We start from the raw sequence: 26430 nt of genomic DNA, 5'->3' as shown, positions 1-26430 counted from the left end.
GCAACGTTTGATTTCCGGACTGACACTAGTTTCGGTGTTTCGTCTAATTACAATACAACCGCGACGGCTGTGGAAGACGACTTAAAGTCGATAAATAGGTTGGTAGTTTCAGTACACTTCCTTAAAGCATCTTCTAAGATTTTGCTCACTCGTTTCTCAAAGTACCCTTATGACTCTAATCAGCGCATTGATGGTGGTCTTGAAAAGTTTACAAAACTTCGTTCCAACGATAGTTTTCGCAGTTCTTTACAAAATTTGTTTTCACTACCGAACAAAATATTGTATACTTCAATCCTTTCATAGAACTTGTGTCATAATATCTTCTGTACTTATATCCAGTCTAGTGTTATTCTAGTGTAATAGTGGTCCTTTAGCTAGTTAATAATGAGAGAGATCTTACCTTGATGCAGTTCTCGAGTTTTTAAATTTAGTGTTGAGCTTATCAATATTAGATATTTTTACCAAATAATAATCACATTTTTGATCAGGATCTAAATTTGATGAAAAGGAGTAGCTGGAAATAGCAACTATATGTATAACTTAATCTGAAAACGCAATCGACCAACGCATTGCATTCAACGAAAAACGTTTTGCTAGTTCTTTCTTGCCACGTTGTAGGATATAAACCAACTTCAAGTCGGCTTAAGGTTAATTAATAACGAAACATATATTTAATAGAGATAGCATATCAGAATAATTTTTAATCGCTCCGTGTGTATGACAGCGGTTATCACCTTTAAATGAAAAAAAACATGCAGGCTTCAAGACTGATTTTGAAAATACCCAAAATACAAATAAATAAAAAAAATTATTAGAATTTAAATCTCACTTTATTTTCCAAATCGGTTTGTGCGTATTAGAAATAGGTATATATATATATATATATGTATGTAAAGTCTTTAACAGCTCTAGGTACGTAAACCTCAACCGTCTTATATTTGAAACGAATTCAGCTAGATCAAAAATACGTAAGCCTTAGTACACTTAAGTTGTAATAGTTTCTTATTAAACAGTTATCGTTTAATCGATAGACATTTGTCGAAACTAGTGTAAACATTTAACGAGTATATTTACAAATGTTATACTACATAACGTTATTATTCTAACAACTAATTCTAACAGCAAGATAACAATGTTTACATATGAATGTACGAAGTAATAAAAAAAAATATTTGATTTTTAGTTGGCAAACTTTGTATGAACAAAATGTGCACTAAAAAAACTAACGTAACAACGCTTTTATTATTTTTTTATTTTAATAGAAAATGCTTAAACTCTAGAAAACAGGCAAACATAACCTCATAAAAGAGACGATGCGTTTTAACAGTGCTTACATGCGCTTAAAAACGAACTTCGTGGCGGTTGATCTTTTCATAAATTTCTGGTGTGAGCAGTTCATAGCGTCCCTTCGGCGTCTGAAAGTAAATGGTATCCTTTATGTTGGATGGATCGAAACCCTCCTTTTGCAAGTCCACTTTACGCAACTTAAATGTACCGGTCATATCGATTTTGGTGAGGAAACGCAGAAATTGTGGACGCGCATAAGTAGGCAAAACTTTCGCCAATTTCTCCGCGAACACTTCTAAATTCACCTCATTGTTAGGATCATAAATAGCAGCCATGCCAGCGCGTCCCTCCGCATATGGTATGGTCACACCGTAAACGACTGTATCCTTATAGCCTGCCACATTGCTAACCTGCGCCTCCACCTCGCTAGTCGACACATTCTCACCCTTCCAACGGAACGTATCGCCGGTACGATCTTTAAAGAACAAGTAGCCGCGCTCATCGGCAACCAAAAGATCACCGGATAGGAAGGCCATATCTCCTTTGTGAAATACATCGTGTACAATTTTCTTCGCCGAAGCTTTCTCATCCACATAACCGAGAAATTCACGTGCTGAATTACCTTTAACGATTTTACCAATAAACACGCCAGGTTCGTTAGGTTCACAAAGTTGACAGAGACCGTCAGGACCGCGTATTGGTTCACCGGTATCAGGATTGGCTCGCAGTATTGAGATGGGATAAACTTTCGGCAGTATACGTGAGACGAAACCGATCGCACCGACTGTGCTGTCATTATTCATAATGTTGGCATTGCCCTCCGTAGCGCCATAGAATTCACCCACTTTAGGTATATTAAAACGTTCGACGAATTGTGGCCAGATTTGCGGACGCAAACCATTGCCGAAAATGAGACGCACTTTATGGGCGCGATCGTTGGGTGATTCTGGGGTAGCAAGTATATAGCGTGCCATCTCGCCGATATATTGGCCGACCTGTGGAGGGGGGAAAAAGTATGGATTTTATTATCTAGTAATCGTTCGTTTAATATTTACCACTACTTAGATTGCAGGGATAAATTACAAGTCGAGTTAAGAAAGAGTTGATAGGGATTGTTTACAGAATATGGATCCTTAATTTAAAAGCCAACACACACATGCATTTTTTAATACTTAATAGAAGCTCTTGCTACTTACGGTTGCCTGAAATTTGACGCAATCAGCAAAGTAACCGGAGGCGGAGAACTTCTTGCGTATCGCCACCGTGGAACCAAACAGTACCGATTGACCCATGCTCATAATGCCGCCGGCGGTATGATAGAGTGGTAGTGGCGTATAGAAGATATCGTCCTGACGGAAACCCATGGTATAGTTAATGCCAGCAGCGATGAAGAGATAGCTGAATCGTTTGTGAGTATAAAATTGAGTGTTATAGTACAAGCCATAAAATTCACTTTAAACCTACCGTGCATGTGAGATCACCGCCGCCTTAGGCAATCCAGTCGTACCCGAAGTATAGATATAGAGAAGACGATCATGATGATTGGCGCGGTCCGCTGTCGTCGCTACTTTACGCTTCTCCACTGTTTCCAGCAATGTAGTCATATCACGTGCTGTTTCCATTACCTCCACATTTGCTTCATTATTGAATTGATACAGCGTCACATCAGTGGGTATGTCGTTGCGTACATCCTCTATGGCATCTTTGAAACCTTCACCGAAAATCAAGGACTTACAATGCGCCACAGTAATGCTGTGTAAAAGTGATGGGCCACGCTGATTGGTGTTGATCAATGGTGTGATAACGCCAATTTTCGACAGGCCCAACCAAATGCCGACAAATTCAGCGCGATTCTCTAATAGCAAACCGACCACCTCACCCTTACGAAAGCCTTGTGCGTGAAAGAGATTCGCAACACGATTTGAGAATTCATCCAATTGACGAAAGGTCCATTGTTGTGTATCGCTGATTATTGCATATTTATTCGGATTCTGCTTGACTTGCATTTGAAATATGTCGGCGATGGTGAAATTTTCACGTTCATATTTTTTGGTTAGACGCAGAAGCTTGAGGTAGGCCCAGAGTGCGCTAAAATGAAAGGGAGCGAAAAAGCTTGCGTAAAAAAGAGTTCCAGGGAAATGATATTTTTACTTCTCAAACGAGTTTTAGTTATAAAAGTAGTACAACAATAAAATGCTAAAAATAATTAGTTCTTATTTATCGTTTTTTTATTAAGATACAATCAAGTAGATTATCATAACCAAGCAATCATGTTGTAAAATTCAAAAATCATAAAATATTCCAAATAATATTTTGCGAACTCCAAGTTCATAGCACATCAAAACTTCGCTGATAAGCTATTACCGAATCCCAAATAAAAAAAACTATACTCGTTTAATCGTGCCCTTTATCGTTCGATATTGCTGAGTGCATTGAGAACAGCGCCCAATCCAATTTATTGACAGATTAGTGCTCGAACCTCTTAAGCGCTTATGTTTTGCCACGAGTATTTTCTATTTACCTATTTTCTGAGTTTTATGCCCCTTTGTTGCTGGTACGATCATTGCACTTTGAACCGCGTTGACCTAAGTGGTTTTGGGTGCATGCTAAATGACTTAGCAAATACATTTACTTGCATACTCGAAGTTCTTATGTGATAAGATTATAGTAAATGGTTGTAAATATTTGTTTGCAGCTACGTAAACAGCTACATGGGTGTTCGTGTAGTGATTTCGAAAGTTGGAAAAATGTTATCAGTATTTCATTTTTGTGTGGTTAAACATATTATCATCGGAGTAGCCCGTTAAATTCAAGTTTCTCGACTTCTTACACGGTTTCGAATTTAGTTTAATAAATTAATAATAATAAGCCCTAGAACCCTTAATGGAATATGCGCCGAACTTATGTTTGTTTTATGCGGCACTCCCAAAAAAAGGCTGAGGACATCAAAGCCGCTGATAAAACTATTATTATTAACTTACTTAAGTGCGCAAAATCAAGATTTTAATACTCTTCCAAATCTACTTCATTAATTATCGACCAACAGAATTCTGCATGATATCTCTTTGGAACACACTTTTGATCGAAAAAGCATTTTCAGCGGAAAGTAGATCAACGAAGTCGGCACTCAACAAAGCACACCACTGTTATTTCTTCGTTGCTGTCAGTGTCACTGTATGATTTAGGAATTATCCAAGGAATTATATATATATATATATATGTATTTCAATTATATATCCAATATTTTCTTTCTGGAATAAATATCATATACCAATATACGTACATCTCGCGGTTCATTAAAAATGTTACAACATTAACTTCGTCGGAGATGAAGATGAGGACTAACCAATAAATATAATATGATATATATTTTATGTATGTAATTTTTCAGGTTCCATATATTGATGGTGGAAAATGCCTTCTGAATCATCAGTCCTGTCGTCACAGCAACGGTATGTGTCACTTGTAGGCCACTAAAGACTCATCTCTAGGAAACCGTCGCTCACCCTGGAACCGCGTTTGAATTATTTCAGGGTGGCGTTTCATTTTTCTCATTGAGAGATTTACATCTGCGCACCCGCGTCCAGGTCACTCTTTTTACTCCGTAGCAAAGTTGGGCGAATTTTAAGATAATCCCTCAGTTAGATTTGCTCTCCACTTTGATGCTGATTAAGTTGTCCACGTTTATTGGGCCGACCAGGCCTTCTACGGCGGTGCGTTCCCTTTGCCATCGCTCATATTTAAAGAATGTATGTTGAGCGCCGTCTGCTGTCGCGTCGTTGTAGAGGCACGAGCTCTTTCTTTTCCCGTTCTGTAGAGGTATTTTTTGAAGTATTCGTTACCGCATAACAGCTGTGTTATGTTGAAGTTGACTTATCCAAATTTACGACTTGTCCATAAGTTTAGGTCTCTTATTAGCCTTTTCGTTGCCATGCTGATATAGTATCTTTCTTTATTTGTTCTATTGCGATATTGTTATATTCAGAAATTTTCTTTTGCTCCCACAGTTTTTTCCTTTCGTATGCCAGAAGGTCAATTGGGGCATTACAGCTTATAACTAATATTGCATCATCTGATACTGTTCGGTAAGCTGATGCAACTGGCCACTACCTTACGCCGGTTATCCTTTTTTGGCGCATCTGCCCAGATTTCTGCTCCGTATAATAAGACGCTGATAGTCGTTGCCATTAGGAGCTTTCTTTTTTCTTGGCTGGGTCCCCCTATGTTGGCCATAGTCTGCTGAGTTGGGAGGTGATTTAGCTACCTTTTCTGCGGCATGCTAGGTTTGTACCCAGAAACTTAATCTGGGGTCCAGTCTTACGCCTAGGTAGTTGACCGGATTTGTGTTCACTATAGCGTATAGCTGTCATACAAACTTACCGATAAAAACCAAGTTCTTGTATGGAAAACATTTTATTTGTTCCGAGGCAACATGCAAAGAAATTTTCAAGATTGGAGCACTATAGCATATAATTTTCGTATAAACTGAACGATCACAATGAAGTTCTTGGCTAACTTCGAAAAACTCAATTTCTTCTTATGACTCAATCTCTCGAAACAAATTAGTGTGGTTCAAATACAAAGTTTTTGCTATAGTGTTATAACTGAAAAATTTTTTGGGATTTGAATTTCTGAAAAGTAAAAACAATTTTTATAAGGAGTTTTTTACAGTCAGCAGCATATTCGACATGCTTGACGAGAGATGGTATTGTGACTCAAGTGTGAACCTATAATTCACCGTAAGTACGTGCACCATATAATTTATTTCATTAAAACCATTTAATATTTTCTACACAAATATATTAATAGAGGTACTATTATAATACATATGTATGTATATTGTACATATTGCAGGGCAATGCATTTCGAACTCAATAAATTCGTATTTACTTTAGATAAGTAGTCATTCACAAGTACATTCACCTACGACGCCAAGCACACAATATACATACCTTTATATGTATATGTAAACGTATAAATTTTTAAGTAGCTATATGTAAGGCTTTCTGATTATATCTACAGTTTTGTATCGGCTGCTTATTCGTCTTATAAAAAAGTAAGTATGTACTTATGTATTATATATAAAAGCGCATGAACATAAATTATATGAATATGTATATGTGTTATATAGGTCAATGACTGCCGCCAAAGTGAATGATTAAAATATAAATATGTTGCATTCGTTAATGAGTGTAGAAAGTTATAAAAAAAAACTATAAAACAACAGCTAAGGTCGATTGTAAAGGAACTTAAACAATTTTAAAATATACGAGTACTATAAAGTTTGATTTAAAGATACTGTTACTAGGGAAAGGGAAAATGAAAGAGCCAAAAATCTGACTGTTTGGTCGGGTGACTGCACTTAAGAACGGAAAAAACCACTATATAATTATGAAATCCGCTGCAATCTATCACAAATTAACTAAGTTCAATACCAGATAATTCAGCTGACTGGCTGATGAAATGTAAACCAGTCCTCAAAATTAATATTGTGAACGAATACCAGAAGAATTTGGGACTTTTCTGAAAACAAAGGTTTTCTTTCGTCGATTTATCAGCATTACTGTTTCTTTCCAAAATTATCCTAATCGTATAGTAAGCATCCAAATCACACCTAGCGTGATGAAAAAATGAGCTCCATCGAATTTACTTTAGTGATGACTCGAAGAAAAACGATCCGATTATCATGAAATAATTCTACATACAATGACTTATCGGTTTTTTGATCAAATATCGAATTTTTTTCAGGCCACGACCATAATTGAAGGTAAAAGTCAACCTTTTTTTTAAAAACCCCGCCATTTAGTAAATTTTTGATTTTGTTTTAATCACTGCAGTAGTGAAGATCCTTTGTTTAGCACCGAGGAGATCTCGTATAATTAATAAAATATTTAAGTTTTTTTCAAACATTTCACTGTGTATTCTTAAAACATGTATAAATATACCTTGAAAATTTCAAAACAATCAATAGAGCAGTTTTTGTTTTTAAAGTCTCAAAATTGTCGTTTTTTTATGCTGGCAGGCTTGTCCCTTAAGGATCCTTAGAATATTTTGAGGAGTAAGATTTAATAACTTGTTCAGTTTTCCAAACTGATGCTACCTCAGATCATCAACAAACAAGTGCTATAGAGTTCTGGATAGCAGGATGGATGACGATCTAGTTCCACCTAGGGAACCATCTCTAATTTAGTGAATTCAGCCTCAAGACAATAAAATATAACTGAAATTAAGTATCTTTAGTGATTTCTGTTGCGGGTCTAACCTAAACCGTTTGAGCAGGCGGAAAAAATAATATTTTTGCGGATCCGGAAAGATATTGGAGTTCCAATTGTGAAGACAGATTTAATATGTGTCAAATGAAACGCATAATCCGGATCAGGTGTATCTTCACCGACAGAAACCATAAATGTTCATTAAATATATTTTAATTAAAATTTTATTTAAAAAAGATGTTTTTCGTAAAAACGATTTGACCTTTTCAGCCTACCAGTTAAATATCCATGCTCACCTCTCTTATAATGTATATTATGATAATATAGTGATGTAATAGCTGCTTACTTTTATTGAGCATCGTAAGTATTTATTGCATATTCGTCATATTGTAATATACTGCTTACTCAGCGACCTAAATTGAATGCGAAACTCAGATCGTGCAGACCAGCTTTTTTACAACAAAAATATATTTAAATGTGTAAATACATCAATAAACCTAGATATTTATATTAAAGCAATAAACCACACGTCATTGCATAATATGTAACTCGTAGCTACATATGTATATAAAATGCTAATTCAATCATTTTTCCAGCTTACCGATAATGAAATAATAAAAAAAAATGGAAACATTGTAATTCAGCATAGCAAGTAATCAAATCAACTACCGGTATACTAATGGATCGATGGATTATGCGGTTAAAGAATTATATGACTGAACGTATGAATACAATAGAGAGGCATATATATATAATATTTATGTATGTTGTTGAAATTCAATATGCAAATGTGTGAATATCCGTTAAAATATAAATTTACTATATACTATATCAACTTATATATATGTATAGTAATATATATTTTTATACCCCCAACAAGGTATAATAAGATTGCTACGAAATTTGTTACAACCAGATGGAAATGTTTAAGACTCTATAAGGTGTATGTATATAAGTAATAAATGATCGTCATGACGAGCTGAGTTGATTTAGCCATGTTCGCTCGTCTGTCTGTCTGTCTGTCTATATGCCATATATACGAACTAGACCCTCAGTTTCTCCTCAAGAAACTTCTGCTCATTTGTCTCAACCACCGACATCGGAGCTCTATAGCATATAGATGTCATACAAACTGAACGAATTAAATCAAGTTCTTGGGGGGGGGGGGACAATTTTTTTAGTTGACAAGATATCTTCCCGAAATTTGGCATAAGTTATTGCACAAAGCAGCGCAACAATCAGTTGAAAAAATTGTTTAGATCGGACCACTGGAGTATATGTATAGCTGCGCTGCAAATTGAAATTTCGAATGGATTATTTTTCAAAACAACGCGCAAATATCCGAACAAATTTTTCAGATCGGATCACATATAGCATATATCTGTAATATAAACTGAACCATTGAATTCAACTTCTTGTATAGAAAACATTTTCATTTCATAAGATATGATCACGATATTTGACATGCCCAAAGTAACACTACAATTTCTACACATAGTGTTCATAGCTGATAAACTGACCAATCATCGTATGGAAAGGTTTTTTATTTGACATATTATCATTAAATTTGGCATAGATTATTGTCCGCGGCAATGATGCACTTTCCGAACATATTGTTCAGATCGGACCACTATAGCATATAGCTGTCATACAAACTGAGCGATCAACGTCAAGATAAAGATCTTCATAAAATATTTTTTTCCTTGTTGAGTAACCTTGACTCGGCTTGAAGATTGCTTATATCAAACAATGTGGCTATAAAGAAGTAGCAAAGCTTTTTCTGTAGGATACAAGCCGTTAGGCGATTTCGTTTTCGGATTTTGTTATACATATATACAATATATTCGCTATAAGAAATGCACCTGAGTAGGGTATTATAGCTTCGGTGCAACCGATTTGATTGCTTTTTCTTGTTTTTATCTGGAATTACCAATAAAGCAAGAAACCACATATTTTTTCTCTAATTACCGCAAGCAATTGTAATTAAATGGAAAAAAAGATCGATGTATTATTTGCAAATGGTTTTGCACTCTAAGTCTTCTTTGCATGCAATTTTCATATTTGAGTGGAAATTTACTTCCTTTTAATATATATTATGTTGTGCTAACAAAGTCTGTATTGATATACCCACTTAGCAAATATTACATACGAATATACATATATACAAATATATAGGTATTTAAACATACAATTAATGTTAAAAAAATTCTACACAAAAATCGCCTCGAAGTTTCTTCTCAGCTTCGTCAAGATTGCTGCAGTATAACAAACTGCTTTTCGTCGATTTTTATAACCGAACAACTAATCTCCGACATAACCAACAGCTAAGCGGCAAGCGACTTCAAGAAAGCCGTACGAAATGCGCAAAAACCAGTTTCATACAAAAAAAAAGTGGTGAGTAAAGCAGAAATATAGAGCTTCGTATAGTTTTATGACACAGAAAACCTCCATAACATGAATATGTATTTATGTATAACAGTTAAATATGTTCAAAGGTCGAAACAATCTTAAGCGAGATTGGTTGATTTTTTTCTTTCTTCAATGCAAACTAAAATGCAAGCGAAAAATTTAAGAAGTTGATAGAAAGAGGAGAATAATAAATTTAAAATATTTTAAAAAGTAAACACGAAAAAACGTTGACATCGTTTGTTCCGAAGCTGTAATACCATTGACAAATAAAAAAAGTTTTCATACAAGCACTTCATTTTGATCAGTCACATTGTATTGCAGCTATATGCTATAATGGTCCGATCTAAACTAAAATGGAGATTGTACCTTTGCCTTAGACAATAATCCATGTAAAATTTCATGGAGATATTGCTATAGTGGTCCGATATCGGCAGTTCCGACAAGACGGCAGCTTCTTGGGGAGAAAAGAATGTGTGCACAATTTTAGATCGATATCTCAAAAAATTAAGGAATATTTAGCACATATACAGGCAGACAGGCAGACATGGCTAATTATATATGTATATTTCATAGGGTTCTGACCTTTCCTTCTGGGTGTTAGAAGCTTCATACACCCTGTTCTGATTGTAATTAATCTTGTTTTACAACATTTAGAGATTTAGTTTCAAGCAGATTGGGTTTTACACGTAATCTAATACTAACCAAATTGTCGCTCTGCACTAACGGAACGAAAATTTCGCAGTTTAAACTTCCAGCTATTATTAGTAAATCTCTCTCTATAATATTAACCTAATTAGCTCCAATGTTTACTTTCCCAGAAGAAGTAAAAAAGTTAGACTACTGAATGTAGTCAACTTTCCGACCTCAGATCGCTCCTAAATGGATGTAACCGAACATTTTGTACTCTCGCAAAGTCAAATGGTATACTCGTTTGGATTGACTTTTTGTGGATTATACCTATACTTTAAACGTATTATTCACGCAAAGCTTTACCCCGATATAATAATGTTGCTTGATTTGCATACTGCAAAGTGAAAAAATCAGATGAAATTTAAAATGGTGTTTTATGGGAAATAGGCGTGGTTGTAATCCGATTTAGCCCATTTACGCAATATAACATAGAAATATGAAAATAATGTTATGTGCCGAATTTGGTTGAAATCAGTTAAGCAGATCCCAAGATATGGGTTTTCACCTAAAAGTGGGCGGTGCCACGTCCACTGACTAATTTTGAACGCGGTTACTATAAAGTCTTTTTATACCATCCCAGAGATAAAATTTAATGTCTCTGGCATGTTTAGTGCTTGATTTATCGCGCTTTTAGTACTTTTTAACAGTACCGTTATATGGGGGCGGAGTTGTCACGTGATTTCTCACTGTCGATAAAGGTCCTAAAAACATTTGTTCTTAGTGAAGTTTGTTATTATAGCTTCAGTGGTATAGGAGATATGCACATCAAACTGCACAAGAGGTGGCGGGACCACGACCACTTAAAAAAAACTTAACTGCAGATGCCTCTCCCTAATGTGATCCTGTATACCAAATATGAGTCTTGTAGCTTAGTTATAGCAATTGATTTGTTTTTGATTAATGGCGTTTTGTGGGCGTGGCAGTGGTCCGATTACGCCCATCTGCAATGCCAACCGTCTTACGGTACCAAGAAACATGTGTACCAAGTTTCATAAAGATATCTCAATTTTTACTCAAGTTACAGCTTGCATAGACGGACGGACGGACAGACAGTCACCCGGATTTCAACTCGTCTCTTCATTCTGATCATTTATAAATACATAACCCTATATCTAACTCGATTAGTTTTAGGTGATACAAACAACCGTTGGGTGAACAATACTATTATAGTCTGTAGCAACAAGTTGCGAGAGTATAAAAATGTTCTAAGAAGATACAGAAATTATATCTTTTATTTAAAGAAAACTTACTGACAGTTTTTGTCATTAATCTGAGATTGCCCTCCGTGTACATTTGAAGTACTTCAATAAGAGATTCTGAATATAGTAAATTTATTAGTTTAAGAAGCCCACAAATAAAAATCAGTCATGTGAGTTGTACAGAGTTGCTCGTTTTTAAAAGAGCATTCAATACTCCCCTCAATTTATCAATCATTTTATATGCACTCACTTACATACATATGAACATCAAAATAAATACCATATGAATATGTATGTTCAAGTATGTATGCATATAAATATATACATATATAAAAATATGTATTTGCTATGCATATGCATTAGCTGACGATCACGAAACAATAGGTGGCGGGACCACAATTAGCTGACGATCACGAAACCCACGTACGCAATGTCATGATTGAAAGTGACAATAATGTAGAAAAACGAAAATGAAAATGTTCTTCAAGCGCCAAATTTGTACGTAAAACAATTCTGTAGGTCAGTGGTGGCGTCCGGTACATTGAACGGTAGCCAGCAAAGCTTTGCGATATCACTCCATTTTTGCTTTTGGCAATCCTCTAATACCACATTTTTGTTTTTGTTTAGTTAAAGTAACACTTCTATGTTTAATTTAACATTCACAGCGACTGGAAGCAATTAGAATTTTAATTACTTGGAGTTTTATGATTATTTTATAGGAGGTATATAGGAATGTAAACATATACAAATATATGTATGTACCTATATACATATGTACGTCTGTATGAACAATATGTCATATGTATATGTATTCATACATAAAAATTATTAAAAATTAACAAATACGATAATAAACTAAAAATATAAAAACTTATAACATAAAAAATAAAAATTAAATAATGTTAAGATTAAATAAAATTTAATTACATTTATATAAAATTAATGTTTGCTGATATAAATATTAATTTAGTTAAAATTATAAAAAGTTAAAGACAGTGCAAAAATTAGTAATCAATCTAGCAATAAAAATTTTATACAATAAGGTTAATGAGAGAAATGAAACTGTGTTAAAAATTAAAAAATAATAATTAAATATAGTAAGTTTATTTAAAACAAGTAAGGAAGGGCTAAGTTCGGATGTAACCGAACATTTTATACTCTCGCAAAGTCAAATGGTATACTCGTTTGAGATTTCTTTGTGGATTGACTGATATTTTCGGTAGAAGGTCAACTATAGGCACTGGGGTTCACATATTTAGTACTTAGGGGTTTGAACAGTTTTGGTTCGATTTAGACAATTTTTGGCCGCAAGGTGGCATACTTTAATTGCATTATTCACGCAATGTTTTACCCGATATAATCATTGTTACCTGATTTGTATAGTGGAAAGTGAAAGAATCAGATGGAATTGAAAATGGTGTTACATGGGAAGTAAGCGTGGTTGTAGTCCGATTTCGCCCATTTTCGCACTATGACATAGAAACATGAAAAGAACGTTATGCACCGAATTTGGTTGAAATCGGTTGAGCAGATCTCAAGATATGGGTTTTCACCTAAAAGTGGGCGGTGCCACGCCCACTGACTAATTTTAAACGCGGTTCCTATAAAGCCAATTTATACCATCTCAGAGATAAAATTTAATGTCTCTGGCGTGTTTAGTGCTTGATTTATCGCGCTTTTAGTAGTTTTTAACAGTACCGTTATATGGGGAGTGGGCGGAGTTGCCACCCGATTTCAACTATTTTCACCCCGTCAATAGAAGTGCTAAAAGCATTTGCTTTTAGTGAATTTTGTTATTATAGCATTAGCGGTTTAGGAGATATGCACATTAAACCTATTAGAGGCGGGACCACGCCCACTTTTATAAAAAAGTTCTAACTGCAGATGCCCCTCCCTAATGTGATCCTGTGTACCAAATAACAGTCTTGTATCTTATTGTGGAGCTTAGTTATGGCAAGTTATTTGTTTTTGATTAATGGCGTTTTGTGGGCGTGGCAGTGGTCCGATTACGCCCATCTACAACACCAACCGTCTCACGGTACCAAGAAACATGTCTACCAAGTTTCATAAAGATATCTCAATTTTTACTCAAGTTAGAGCTTGCACGGACGGACAGACGGACGGACGGACAGACAGTCACCCGGACTTCAACTCGTCTCTTCATCCTGATCATTTATATATATATAACCCCATATCTAACTCGATTAGTTTTAGGTGATACAAACAACCGTTAGGTGAACAAAACTATTATACTCTGTAGCAACAGGTTGCGAGAGTATAAAAACGTCAAATCATTAAATACTATGTAAGTAACTTTAACAAAAGGATATAAATTGAGAATAAATATTATAAGACAAATAAGTTTAAAAGCTTTTAAAACAAAAACTAAAAACTACTTTAAATAAAGAAAAATTAAACAAAGAATATTTTATAAACTCTATAGACTTCGAATAAATTTAAATAAATGTTCAAATATACAACAAAAAAAAAAATATAATAAAAAATTAAGTCGGTTTAGATAAATTAATTTTATTAACCAAAAAATGAATGAAAAAAATCCATAAATAGGAAGTATTAGTTGAGAAACTAAATAACGAAGAAGCTAACCAAATACAAAATATTAAACAATACATCAAAATTTTTAGCAAATTTAAATTTAAAAATATTTAAAATAAAATTTTCGACAAATTTTGCGGATATACAAGAAAAAAGGTAGATCAAAACAATAAGTAAATAAATTATGGATAGAAAGTAAATTTAAGAAAGGGCTTAATATTTTATATTTATAAAATAATTGAGCTAAAAATAAAAATTAAAAGTAAAAAATATGATAAAACAAACCTTATTTAAAGTGTAAATTACCTCTACTTAAAATTAAAACTATAAAGTCGAGAGTTAAATAACATAAAACTAATGCAACATTTAACAAAAAAAAAAAAAAGTAAAAAAATTAATTGTAAAAAACCCATTGAGAAAAACGATTTGTTCAAAAATACAATAGACAAGGTTAAAAAAATAGTTATTTTTGGTAACTCATATGTTAATATGGAATAAAGGAAAAATAACTATTACTACTAATTAGAAAAAAAGTTAACTTAGCTTGCACCGAAGCTTTCATATCCTTCAGAAATAAATAATGTTTAACTTTTTTTAAATGCGAATTTAAAACCTTTTACCCTCAGACTAAGCAAAAAAAAATTTTTCACTCCACCCTAATATGCATATGCTGCATTAGTACCCTTATTAAAAAGCCATTTGCGCCTCTAGTATATTAACAAACTATTACTCAGCTATATGAACCACCGAAAATGGTTGCTTTATCGCTGGTCAATGGACGTACATAACAACTTCCGCACTACACAACAAATACGACGAACAACCTCGCTGGCGCAGACGAATGCGTCGTCACAAAATATGGCAACGCAGAGCGAAGTAAAAAAATAAATAAAAAAAAAAAATAAAAATAAAATAAAAAATAAAGAACAAAAACAAAAAAATAAAACTAGTTGCTTGTTGATTTATTAAAAAACAGACAAGTCAAGCGCGATGGCACCCAAAGTTTGCAACGTCATTGAGCGACACGCTTTTAATACGAAATGTGCTTTTCTACAACTGCTAACACAAATACATACTAATACATACACACGTATGTCTTCATAAATGTGTGCTATAAATGCCTGTGTGGTAATGGAGGAAGTAGCTGATAGCACCAGCATTAATATACACTAAGTTGCGTTGGCCATTACTAAGCGTTGGAGACAAGCCAATTTTCTCGTCATCACCCCTTTATCCACAGTTTTGGTATAAAGCTTAGCCATTTTTATGATTTTTGTAAATAAATGTGTTTCAAGCTTTTAGTTTGAGCCCTACTTAGGCAGACCAACCGGCTACATTGATTCCATTACAATTGATTTAGATTTTTTTTGTTGCTGTTTGGCTTCACTTCTTTAATTTGTATGCAAGTTAACGTATAATGTTATTGACTTGTATAGTTGTTTTAATGCTATTTACCTTGAACCTCAAAGGGTCGTACGTGCGCTAGGTTGACTTAGATATGGACATGTGTGTATATATGTATGTTACTTAAAAAGCGCAACCATTTTCGTATGTGTATATGTTAGGGTGTGTCTATTTTAGATAACTTTTTTTAACTAAAACAAGAAATAAAATTAACCTCGGCTGAACCGAAGCTGCAATACCCTTCACGAATAAAAACGTTTCCAAACAAAAACTTGATTTTTATCGGTCATTTTGTATAGCAGCTATATGCTTTTGTACGAAGATTGTGCTGTTGCCTTGGACAACAATCCATACCAAATTTCGTAAGTATATCTTGTACCGCACCTATATGTTACAGCTGTCCGATCTAAACAATTTGTTGGGAGATTGTAACGATCACTTGCATAATGATCTGTGCCAAATGTCGTAAAGATATCATATCAAATAAAATAGTTTTCCATACAGGGACTTGATTTTCATCGTTCAGTTAGTAAGGCAGCTATATATGCTTTAGTGGTCCGATATCAGTCGTTCCAACAAATAAGCAGCTTCTTGATAAGAAAGAACGGGTGAACATTTTCTGATCGATATCTTAGAAACTGAGGGACTAGTTCGTATATATAGTGCACGAAGCACATGGCTTAATCGACTTAGCTCGTCACGCTGATCATTTATATTTTACTTTATAAGGTCTCTAACGTTTCCTTTTGGGTGTTTCAACCATCGTGGCAAACTTTATATGGTATACCCTATTCAGGGTATAAAAAGTAATTTATTCGTTTGTCGAAGTTAGCTTACAAAATCGAAATATTTTCCTTTTAAGTGTTAATCTCTTGAAAATTATTGATTTGGTCCGAGTATCTTACGGTGTTATAGACCTATGCATATAAATGATAATGACTAGAATATAATAAGTATGTATCGTTTGAATATGTATATGTTTACTAAATTTGTATTGAGTAAATATATATTTCCACTTTCATTAAAATTAAATGAATTTGAATTTTAAGCGGAAGTATAGTACACCGCCAGTGAACTGTTTGACCTTTCTGATTATAAAATCAAAGCGTGAATTCTTTAAAGAAAACGTCATGAGTAAAAGGCAGGTATTCATACATGTACACGCATACAATTTTTTAGTATATTTATAAAAAATCAAGAAAAGATTATTATTTTTTTCAATTTTTTTATCAATATTTACAAATATAAATATTTTTTTTATTTTTCCAATCTATGTTTTTATGTTTATGTCTATAAATACTCATTAATATATATTTATATCAAGTATTTTATTTATAATTGCAATTGTAAAGTGCATAAAGCGTAATTATTTTGCATTGAGAAAATCGTTTTTTATTTATTTTTTCTGCTTTTTATGTATTTATTTATACAAAAATAAATACTTATTATTTCATTCACATCAGTTGAGTCGCTTTTGTTGTAAATGCGACTATTGTTGAATAATCAAAGCCTAACTACTCAACTGATCTTGCTAGTTCACATATCATACATACTTGAATAGTGCTAGAGCATTTACCCACGTGTAGAGCAGGTATGTAACTGAATATGACTTGACTGACTGATTAAGTAAGTGATTAGTTCGTAAATTATAGTGTTCATTAGACGCTATTAAATTAAAAATATGCTATAAAGTAAAGAAAGGGAAAGGAAGAAAATTATAAAAAAAATTAAAATCCAAAAATATTTAAAATCAAAATCTAATTAAAAATAAGCAGAAAAAGAAAAATAGTTAACTTCAGGTACCTAACAGGTACATTTTTTATAGCATAGAAGGGTACACAAAAAAAGTTTATCCTCTTTTTGATCGATCAGTTTGCATGGCAGCTATGTTTATGCTAAAGTTTGCAATGTTTTCGGTGATTGTAGCGCTGCCTTAAGCAATAATTCGAAGTGTGCAAATTTTTATTTATTGGTATAATTTCCGACGTTTCCTTAAAGGAAACTGTTATAAACTTCAAAGTAATCCACCTCGGATAAAATATAATTGTGCCAACGCTTTTTCCAATCCTCGAAGCTTTCCTGAAATACGCTTTTCGGTATAGTCATCAGCCCTTTCTTCGATTCTGACTTAATCTCATCAATTGTGGCTAAACGTTTTCTTTTCATTGGTTTCTTTAGTTTTGGTGGTAGGAAAAAATCACAGGGAGTGAGTGAGGCATGATTACGGTTTTTTGGCCTCCTGAGCGATACTAATTCGACATTGCATTTGCTCAAAATTTAGCAATTTCGGAACAAACTTCGCTGCCACACATTTCATGCCCAAAACATTCGAGAAAATTGAATGGCATGAGCTGATTGATATGCCGACATCTTCTGAACTTCCTTAATAGTGATACGACGATTTTCAAGAACAATCTTTTTCACTGTTTCGATGTTTTCTTCGCTTGTTGACGTGGTCGCACCACCAGGATGCTCATCGTCATCAACATCTTCTCGGCCTTCTGTTAAGTACTTGTACTACTTATAAACACTTTTTTGAGATATCACCGAATGCCACATTCAACATTTCAAATGCTTTGGAAAACTTTTTTCCATTTCAAACGCAAAATTCAATACATATTCTTTGATCCATTTCTTTCAAAAGTCAAAAATCAAAGAGCACAAAAACAAACTACTGATCGAAATTGGCTCCTAATGCAAGCACATAGTAAACATATGTGTCCGATTATAACAAAAACAAAATATCGATAATCGATTGTACACAGCTCGCGAAAAATCAAAATTCACCTTTTCCTTTGAACACACCTCGTATATTGTTCAGAGTGTAATAAGAATAATTGTAAGGAGTAATGATTATAGGATTCGTACAAATTTCAGACTGATAAGAGTCCTTAGCTTTTCTATCAATTAAAGGCAGACGAAATGCTAAGTGAAAGTTTTTTAAATAATGCTTTGAATTTTTTTCGATCATGACTATGACACGTAAACTCGAAACAATCTCAACACAGTAGAGAATATTATGGACTATTCAGATACTTCAATTGAGCAGACGGACATTAAACCGGCATATCGAATGCTTAGTTAACACTATTATGTTGAAGGTTGCAAAGGCAGAAAAGAGGCGAGAAACAGGTATTGCAAGATCACCAGAAAGTTCAAAAATCTGAGCCATCAATGCTATAAGGGTATTTATGGGTCATCGACCTGTTGAAACTCATATGTGTCTTCGCACAAGCATACGCTCTTTTTTGGAGCAATATAGAAGATGATGCTATGAAAACTCTTGACATCTTGTCATGGAATGTTGGCATCTTGGGATTATTAAGATGACTTCTTACTTGGCATCGGATACGTCTTCTTTTCCAATGTTGTCACAATGAATTTAGAGCCTTAAGGTGGTCGTCTATTTTCGCGTTTTTTTTTTGCATTTGTCTATTTGTAGACAACTATAAACATGCTCTGCACAGGATTTATTCGAAAGTATGTTAGTTTACGAGATATCGAGTTTCAAAGGCGGCCCCGTGGTGACTATTTACGTCAATTAGTCAACTCCAAACAGGTTTTTTCAAAGGAAGTGATTTTTTTTAAGTTTTGTCAAAATTCTGACAAAACCATAGATTATATTCCTAATATGTAAATTGTTACTGACATTAAACATCTTGCTATGTCATGACACAACCTTTTTGTTCTGAAAATTGTTTTTCGTTTCAAAATATTCGAACTGATTTAGGCGTAACCGAGGTTATAAACATTAAGTAAATAATTTTATTTTTATTTCAGGGATCTGAAGCTGAAATCTGTTGCCCAGAAATCGACTACATCAAAACAAATTTGTTTCCAAATCGAATTTTAAGATGTATTTAATGAATTAAAAAAAGTATGTTCCCTTCTTCCGTAAGCCAGGCATCTAAACTGTTAAACCTGGAAAGAAGGAAATTGATAAACCTGACTACGGTACTCCACATGAAGAAGATATATCATCTTTCTACACACTCATATTTTTATGAATGAAATTGTTGTATTATTTTATAGTAAGACATTCGTCAACAAAGACTTCAAATATTTTTTATTACTCATATACATATGTATGTATGTAAGTATATCAAACATAACTTATTCATTAATGACGGTACTTATGTCACCTACTCTTTTGTGAGTACAGTTTGTATGCACTAGGTATGTATGTATTAATTCTAGTGTCGAAGTACAACTTTCTTTACTTTAGTTTCAATGTGTCATCCAAAACATCATCAAAGACTTTGCACTTACTCGAGATAAGAATGCTTGAGTCTTAATTGGCATTATATATGTATTTATAAATAAATATAAATATATATAGTACATATCTATATTGAATGTATGTGCGTATGTTTTGAGTAAAGTCAATGCAAAAATAATATTTATAGATCATTAAACTTTGAAAAGTAGCGTTAAGAGGGTAATGGGTTTATTTGAGAAACCCGTTTTACTGGAAAGCCAACTTTAAGCACAAAAATATGGCAAGAATCAAGTATCACAACAATTATCCCAGTTAACCTTAGAGACAAGCTTAATGACTGTCATATATATAATATATAAATATGCATATATGTATGAATATTTGTATTGTATGCTAGAATATTTATATGCCGAAAACAAGTATAACAATATTTATAGTCTATATACATAAATATCTGAAAACAATGCATGCAAAGACCACAGCTTTTCGACTTTTTGGACTCGGTTGCAAGGTGTCAGCCAGTATGCCACTTTTAGTCGTAACCGCTATTTGCAAAATCAACAACACCTTCACCATACTGGCGTATACATACATACGTACATATGTATTTCACTACAAGATGTACAATGTAAGTCGGAGAAAATTAATTGCGCAGCCGCACAGAGCATAGCAAAGTTAATGATTTTTTGATATACTTTTTAGTGCTTAAAATTCACAGATATCTGCTTAAAAGAGGTAATGCTCTACAGAGATAGATATTAACAAATCAAACAATAAACTCAAAGGGAGCCAAATCTGGCAATTACGGTGGCCGAGCAATGACTGACAAAAAGTCAGTCACAATAGAGCTAGAATTTTTGGCGCATTCAGATATTTTAGTACAAGCTTAATATTCAGACGCTTCATACCTGAAATATTAACCAAAATGTGTTAAATCGATCCTTAAAAAATGTTTAGGCCCGCTGTTATCTCTCTGATGCCAATACAAACATTTTTAAGCATTGCCTCTTTAAATGGTTCGACGTTGTTGTCATTAACAGAGACGGATGAACTACTCGCATAAGGCCAGTTTTGATGACTTCACGACCTTTACTGAATGTTTTGTGCCACTCAAATACTTTTTTCAAGATAAAGGATATTTCTCAAAACCCTTCGACAACATTTTCAACTATTTGGTGACCGTGATTCCATTGGAAACACAAAATTTCAAGCATATTCTTTGTAATTTTTTTTATAATGAAAATCGCGTTGTAAACAGTTGCCGAACCCACACAAATTGATATATGGAGATCAAATTACACACGAACTTAAATAAGGCTGTACCAACCTAGGGACTTTTTTTTTATTGTTTCGGTTTGTGAGATGTTGGTTTGAGTGGAGCTGTGCTTTGACATTTCACCAGAATTGAGAACTTCAAGGAAAGCAGTGTTCCTGATATCACAAAGTAGATTTTATGGAGAGTATTAAGTCAAAACTTAAGGTGTAGAAAGTGAGAGAGAAGCAGTAGAACTAAAAACTTAGAATGCAATTTTTTATAAACGGTATACCTGATGGATTTGACCACCAATAACCTAAACAGAATGTCTGTTTATTTTTGATTTCATTAATTTGTCAAAAACAAAAAGCGAGAAGCAGAAATCTGATTGAGAGTGAGAGCAAGAAATATAAGAAAAAGCATGTAGAATTACGTAAATGTGTGACTTTATTTTGAATATTGTCTCTATTAAGGGCTTCCCAAAAGCCTTCTTTGAGTGTTAGGAAATCGATGTTACGTCTGCGAATTACAGCATGGAAATGTAAGAAATTTCTAAAATACCAAAAATTAAAGTAAACAAAACTAAAAATGTTTTACGATTGATTTGTATGTACAATAAATATAATAAAAACGTTGACTTCGTCTGGACCGACACTTTAATACCCACTGGTGCATTTCTTAAAGCATAAAAAGGTGTATACAGATCTTTAAGTTGATTTTGATCGGTTAGTTAATATGGCAACTATAAGCTAAATCGACTCAACTCGTCATGCTGATCATTTATGTATATATTTTATAGGGCCTCCAACTTTTCTTTCGAGGAATATATTTGTATGTTAAAAAAAGTAAAAACAAAAAAGTGTAAGCTTTTTGGCATTGCCTCCGCTAAAATATAAACCCGTTATGGATTTATATATTTTATTTCTACATATACTTTATGACTTTTAGACGCAACGCGCAACTTGTTTTGTACTCCATCAAACACAAAAAGTGTGTATTAAATATGTGTGTACTATATGTATGAAAAAAAGTGGGCAGTGTAGTGGGGCAACTCACGTCACATCACGCTTCGATGTTACAGCTGCAATGTAAAACCAACGCCAGCCGACTTTCGTCACCAACACAGCGATCATAGTGACGGCTACTGCCGGTGCAACCGTGACAAGCCAATTCATTGCGATTTTTTTATGCTTTCAAAATCAATAGTTTTCCACAACTTCTTAACCGTTTAGGAACAACCAAGCACAGAGTGATTGCAAAACGCACTTTCGAAAATGATTGAACGAGTAATTTGAACGAAAATTTAATACACGAATTGTGTATGATTAATTAAATTAATTAACACCACGAACAAAACACACATCTACGGCAAACGTTGCTCGTACCAGACGTGTTCAGATGGACTAACTAACACGCAAATCAGCGAAAAATATTCATCCACCTTTGGAATGAACGAGCGAACCGCGCACAATGGCGTAACAGCAACGACTGAAGCGCACAGAAACCAAACGCGTCCATAGTAATGAGTAAAAAATAATACAAATTCTGACGTATTGCTTTGTTCGCATATCGTTTGTTTGTATGTTTGGCAGTATTTCATATAAAAAAAAACATTAGGTAAATAAATATAAAAAAAACAGAAATAAACAAAAAATAATGTTAAGTTAAGTGTTTCAGAAGTTACCATACATCTATGTAATCAAAATAATTACAAACTTATGTGCTCCGCACTTCCAACTGTTCCAACACGCATTCACAGCCTCTGTGGAGGTCTTCCACACCCCGCCATTTAACAACTAATTTCATTCAGAAAGAGTCAACACAACCAATATTGATATTGGTGTTATGCTCCCTATCTCTCTCTCTCCATCAGTCAGAACTCAGCGGTATACCTTTGTGCTTTACTCTTTATCGCTCAACAAGTTAGCTCCACAACGATCTTTTCAATTTTGTTCTGACACATGCATTCATAAATATTTGCATGCAATTATCAGTGGAGCAGAGAGAAGTGCTCTCCAATGTATTGGAAATGTTACGCTCACAAACATTTAACAATCGGGGTATTCACAAGTGGTTGAAAAGTTTAATGTTAGCAAATAATGATAACAAATAATGCTCTAAGGTCTAAAAAACAAGATTACTTTTGCATAAGGGGTTATATCCACTAGCAAAACAAAAAACACGTTCTCCGTGAATTTTTAAGGCATTTAATTTAATAAATAAGTAAAAATAAATAAAAGTAGTTTAGGTTTGCAGACTTAAATGGAAATGTTGGATTTCCTTGATCCCGTAGCATATTTCCAGGAGAACCTCCGGAAAAAGGTGTCTGACGGGGAGGAAGTTTTGCCGCTTAAAATTATCTCAAAACCAAAAACAAAAAAAAATGTATTTATTTTTACAATAGATGAATACAGAGAAAGATTGAAGAACTAGTAAAAATTTTGATTTTTGACAAAATGGCGGCTTTCTAAAAAAAAATTTAAATTATAATCAAACAATTTCTTTTTTCGATCATTACCTGCCAAATATATATATCTAAAACGGTCGTTGATCGGTCCAGCCGTTTCGAAGAAGTTTTCCTCACCGACTCTTGAAAGCAGTGTTTCGAGAAAAACGCATTTTAAGCTTTAGGAGCCGATTACACTAAGTTAAAAAATTCTGATAAATGCACTCAAATCTTCGAAACTAAGTTTATGCCGGATTATGCTCAAAACTCTGTACATTCGATATACTATAAGCAAAATAATTTTATTTTTTATAAAAAATTGTATAGCAAAAAAAATTTTCTTAATGCAAAAAATCGGCTTCGGAGAAACAGAACCACGTTAAAAATTATCAATAAAAAATCAGACCCATGTTTTTTTGGAGGTGACAAAGTCAAGGAACTTTTCAGCGCACGGGATTCAATTTTTTCAATTTCAAAACATATTGTATGAAAGTCGAAGAATGTAACAATTAAATTTAAAAAAATGTCTAAATATGTTTTATAGATCCTCTGAAATCGTTTCTCAGAAATAAGCTCGAATTTGAGGTGCAAGTGTAAAGAACCCCCTAATGTTGAAAATATGTCACAGCAGTTCTTTGAGGGAAAATAGAATGAAATTAATTTTGATAAGAAAAAATAAAATCAGGAAGCATACCAAATCTATTATAATGGCAATAAAAAACAATTGATATTACTACCATACCCTCAGTATCGGGACCCAGTTAACCACTGAAACCTCTTCCAAAGGTTTCGTATAACTAAATGCCACTTGGCGAGAGGACAGTTCCAGTAGCATTCCATAATCATTCGAGATATTAAATCATGAGGTCAAAATTAAAAAATAGGTTCCGGATGTTAATGTCCACTCAACATTTTAATTAAATTTCAGTGTAAATTTCAAAGCTCTCTCAATTACCACTCGACAGAAGTTGATACCTATCTCAGTTTCAGAGCTAAATCAAAATAGTTTCTGCTTTTTTTTTTTGTAAACGTTAGCAACTCAGCAAACTAGAAACTTGGCTCTTTGTAGAAATGATATAAGACTATCTCCCAAGTAAATTCAAGGCAACTTATTTTTTAACCGATTGAGAAGTGTGTACTACTGATGATATGTATGCCATAAAAGTAAGATGTCAAAACATCGACTAAAAAAATACATATATTCAGAGTTACTTTTGACACACACTATCAGTCATCTACTAAATATTGGTATTCTAAGCCGATTCCTTATATGGCAGTAAACAGTGGCGTAGCGTGCCTTGTCAGGGCCCCGTATAAAAATTTTTTTGGAGGCCCCTATGTGGAGTTAAAGATTTTTCACAAAAGAAAAAAAATATTGTGAGAAGAAATATTTATTTATCACATAATTTACCCATTTTACAAATAAAAATCGAATTTTAAATATTCACTCTCCTTGCCTTTTTTTCGGCAAACTGATTTATTAAATCATTTATGGCTGATGATGATTTTAGTTTTTCTAAAGTTTCTGCCTCTATGGACAATAGTGAGATGTCTGACAGCCGTTCTTGTCCCATCGAAGTTCTTAAGTAATTTTTTATTAGTTTTAATTTTGAAAAACTTCTTTCTGCCGTTGCGGTTGTAACTGGAAGGGTCAAGAATAAAAAGCATGCTGTGATTACCTCGGGAAAACTGGATACAAGACTATTGAATTTTACTATGAGTTCTTTAATGGAATAAATTTTTTTAATTTCAGAATTTAAGCATGTTTTTAGAGCCTTTAATTGGTCACAAAGATTAAGTGAGATGTCTTTACTGTATTTAGCAGACAGTTTTCCGGAAGCGTTTAATATCTCTTCGCTTGAAGAAGATAGGAGTTTCTCCGGTTGTAATATTTCGAATATACTACTCAGGTTGCTAAGGCTCTGAAATCTTTCTTTAGTTTGAGAAATTAATATATCTAAACAGCAATAGTATACATTGACTTTGAAATAGGATTCCGGGTCGGAAATTCTCTCGTCTTGTGATAACTCATCAAAAAAACGCTTCGTTATCTTTCGCCTACTGTTTTTAAAAACAGTTGTTACCCCCACTCTTTTGCTAAATCTTTGGATTCATTTAGCAAACTATTAAATGAATTCTGATTTCTTAATTGGCACAATCTATTTAAAAGATTACTTAATAAAATACTAGATTTCTGTAAGTCATTATTTTCATGCTGTAGAGCTTTAGAAACAGGATTAATAATTTCAAATAGTGAAGAAAAAAATGTAACGAGCACTAAGAAATCAAAACTCTCTAAAATATTAATTATACTTTTACATTCTTCACGTTCATCTTTTTTATTTGAAATTAAATTTAGTTGGTACTAAGTTTTCATGATTAGTAAAAAATTTTTCTTTACTGCTAATAAAGCGTCGTTCCTAGAAGACCATCTGGTAGGACATACCTTTTTAAGGGTAATCAAATATTTTTCAGATGAATCGTCACTTAGCATAGCCCAGCGTTTTATACTATTGCCAAAAAAAAGTATATATTTTTCTAAATTATCGAAAAAAGTCGATACTTCACGAACATGTCTCGCAGCATCGTTCAAAACTAAGTTTAAAGCGTGCGCAGCACAATGAACATAATCGGCATTTGAAGCATGCTCTTTTATTAGGGTTTGTAATCCTCCATACACACCCTCCATCGCATCCCTGTCCTCTACATTTAGTCAAATCAATTCCATATTCTTTAGTCAAATTTAAAATGAC

General features: G+C 33.5%; 1 protein-coding gene across 2 annotated transcripts; it reads right to left on the bottom strand.

Moving 5' to 3' along the window:
- Positions 1-808: 808 nt before the first annotated feature.
- Positions 809-22999, bottom strand: Fatp1 (Fatty acid transport protein 1). 2 transcript variants are annotated; one of them, XM_036361756.2, is made up of 4 exons: positions 22944-22999; positions 2752-3375; positions 2484-2685; positions 809-2282 (listed from the first exon to the last, which is right to left on the bottom strand). In XM_036361756.2, exons 1-4 carry the CDS (start codon positions 22982-22984, stop codon positions 1341-1343), a joined length of 1809 nt encoding a protein of 602 aa, XP_036217649.2. In that variant the 5' UTR covers positions 22985-22999; the 3' UTR covers positions 809-1340. The 2 variants fall into 2 exon arrangements, with proteins under 2 accessions (XP_036217649.2, XP_014090864.2); XM_014235389.3 differs by lacking the exon at positions 22944-22999 and adding an exon at positions 22288-22733.
- Between the last annotated feature and the right edge of the window lie 3431 nt (positions 23000-26430).

This window comes from Bactrocera oleae, chromosome 3 (assembly GCF_042242935.1).
Source record: "Bactrocera oleae isolate idBacOlea1 chromosome 3, idBacOlea1, whole genome shotgun sequence".
In the NCBI taxonomy this organism is placed as follows: domain Eukaryota; kingdom Metazoa; phylum Arthropoda; class Insecta; order Diptera; family Tephritidae; genus Bactrocera; species Bactrocera oleae.
Note: the sequence above shows the minus strand (reverse complement) of the source record. Positions and strands in the feature narration are given on the sequence as shown.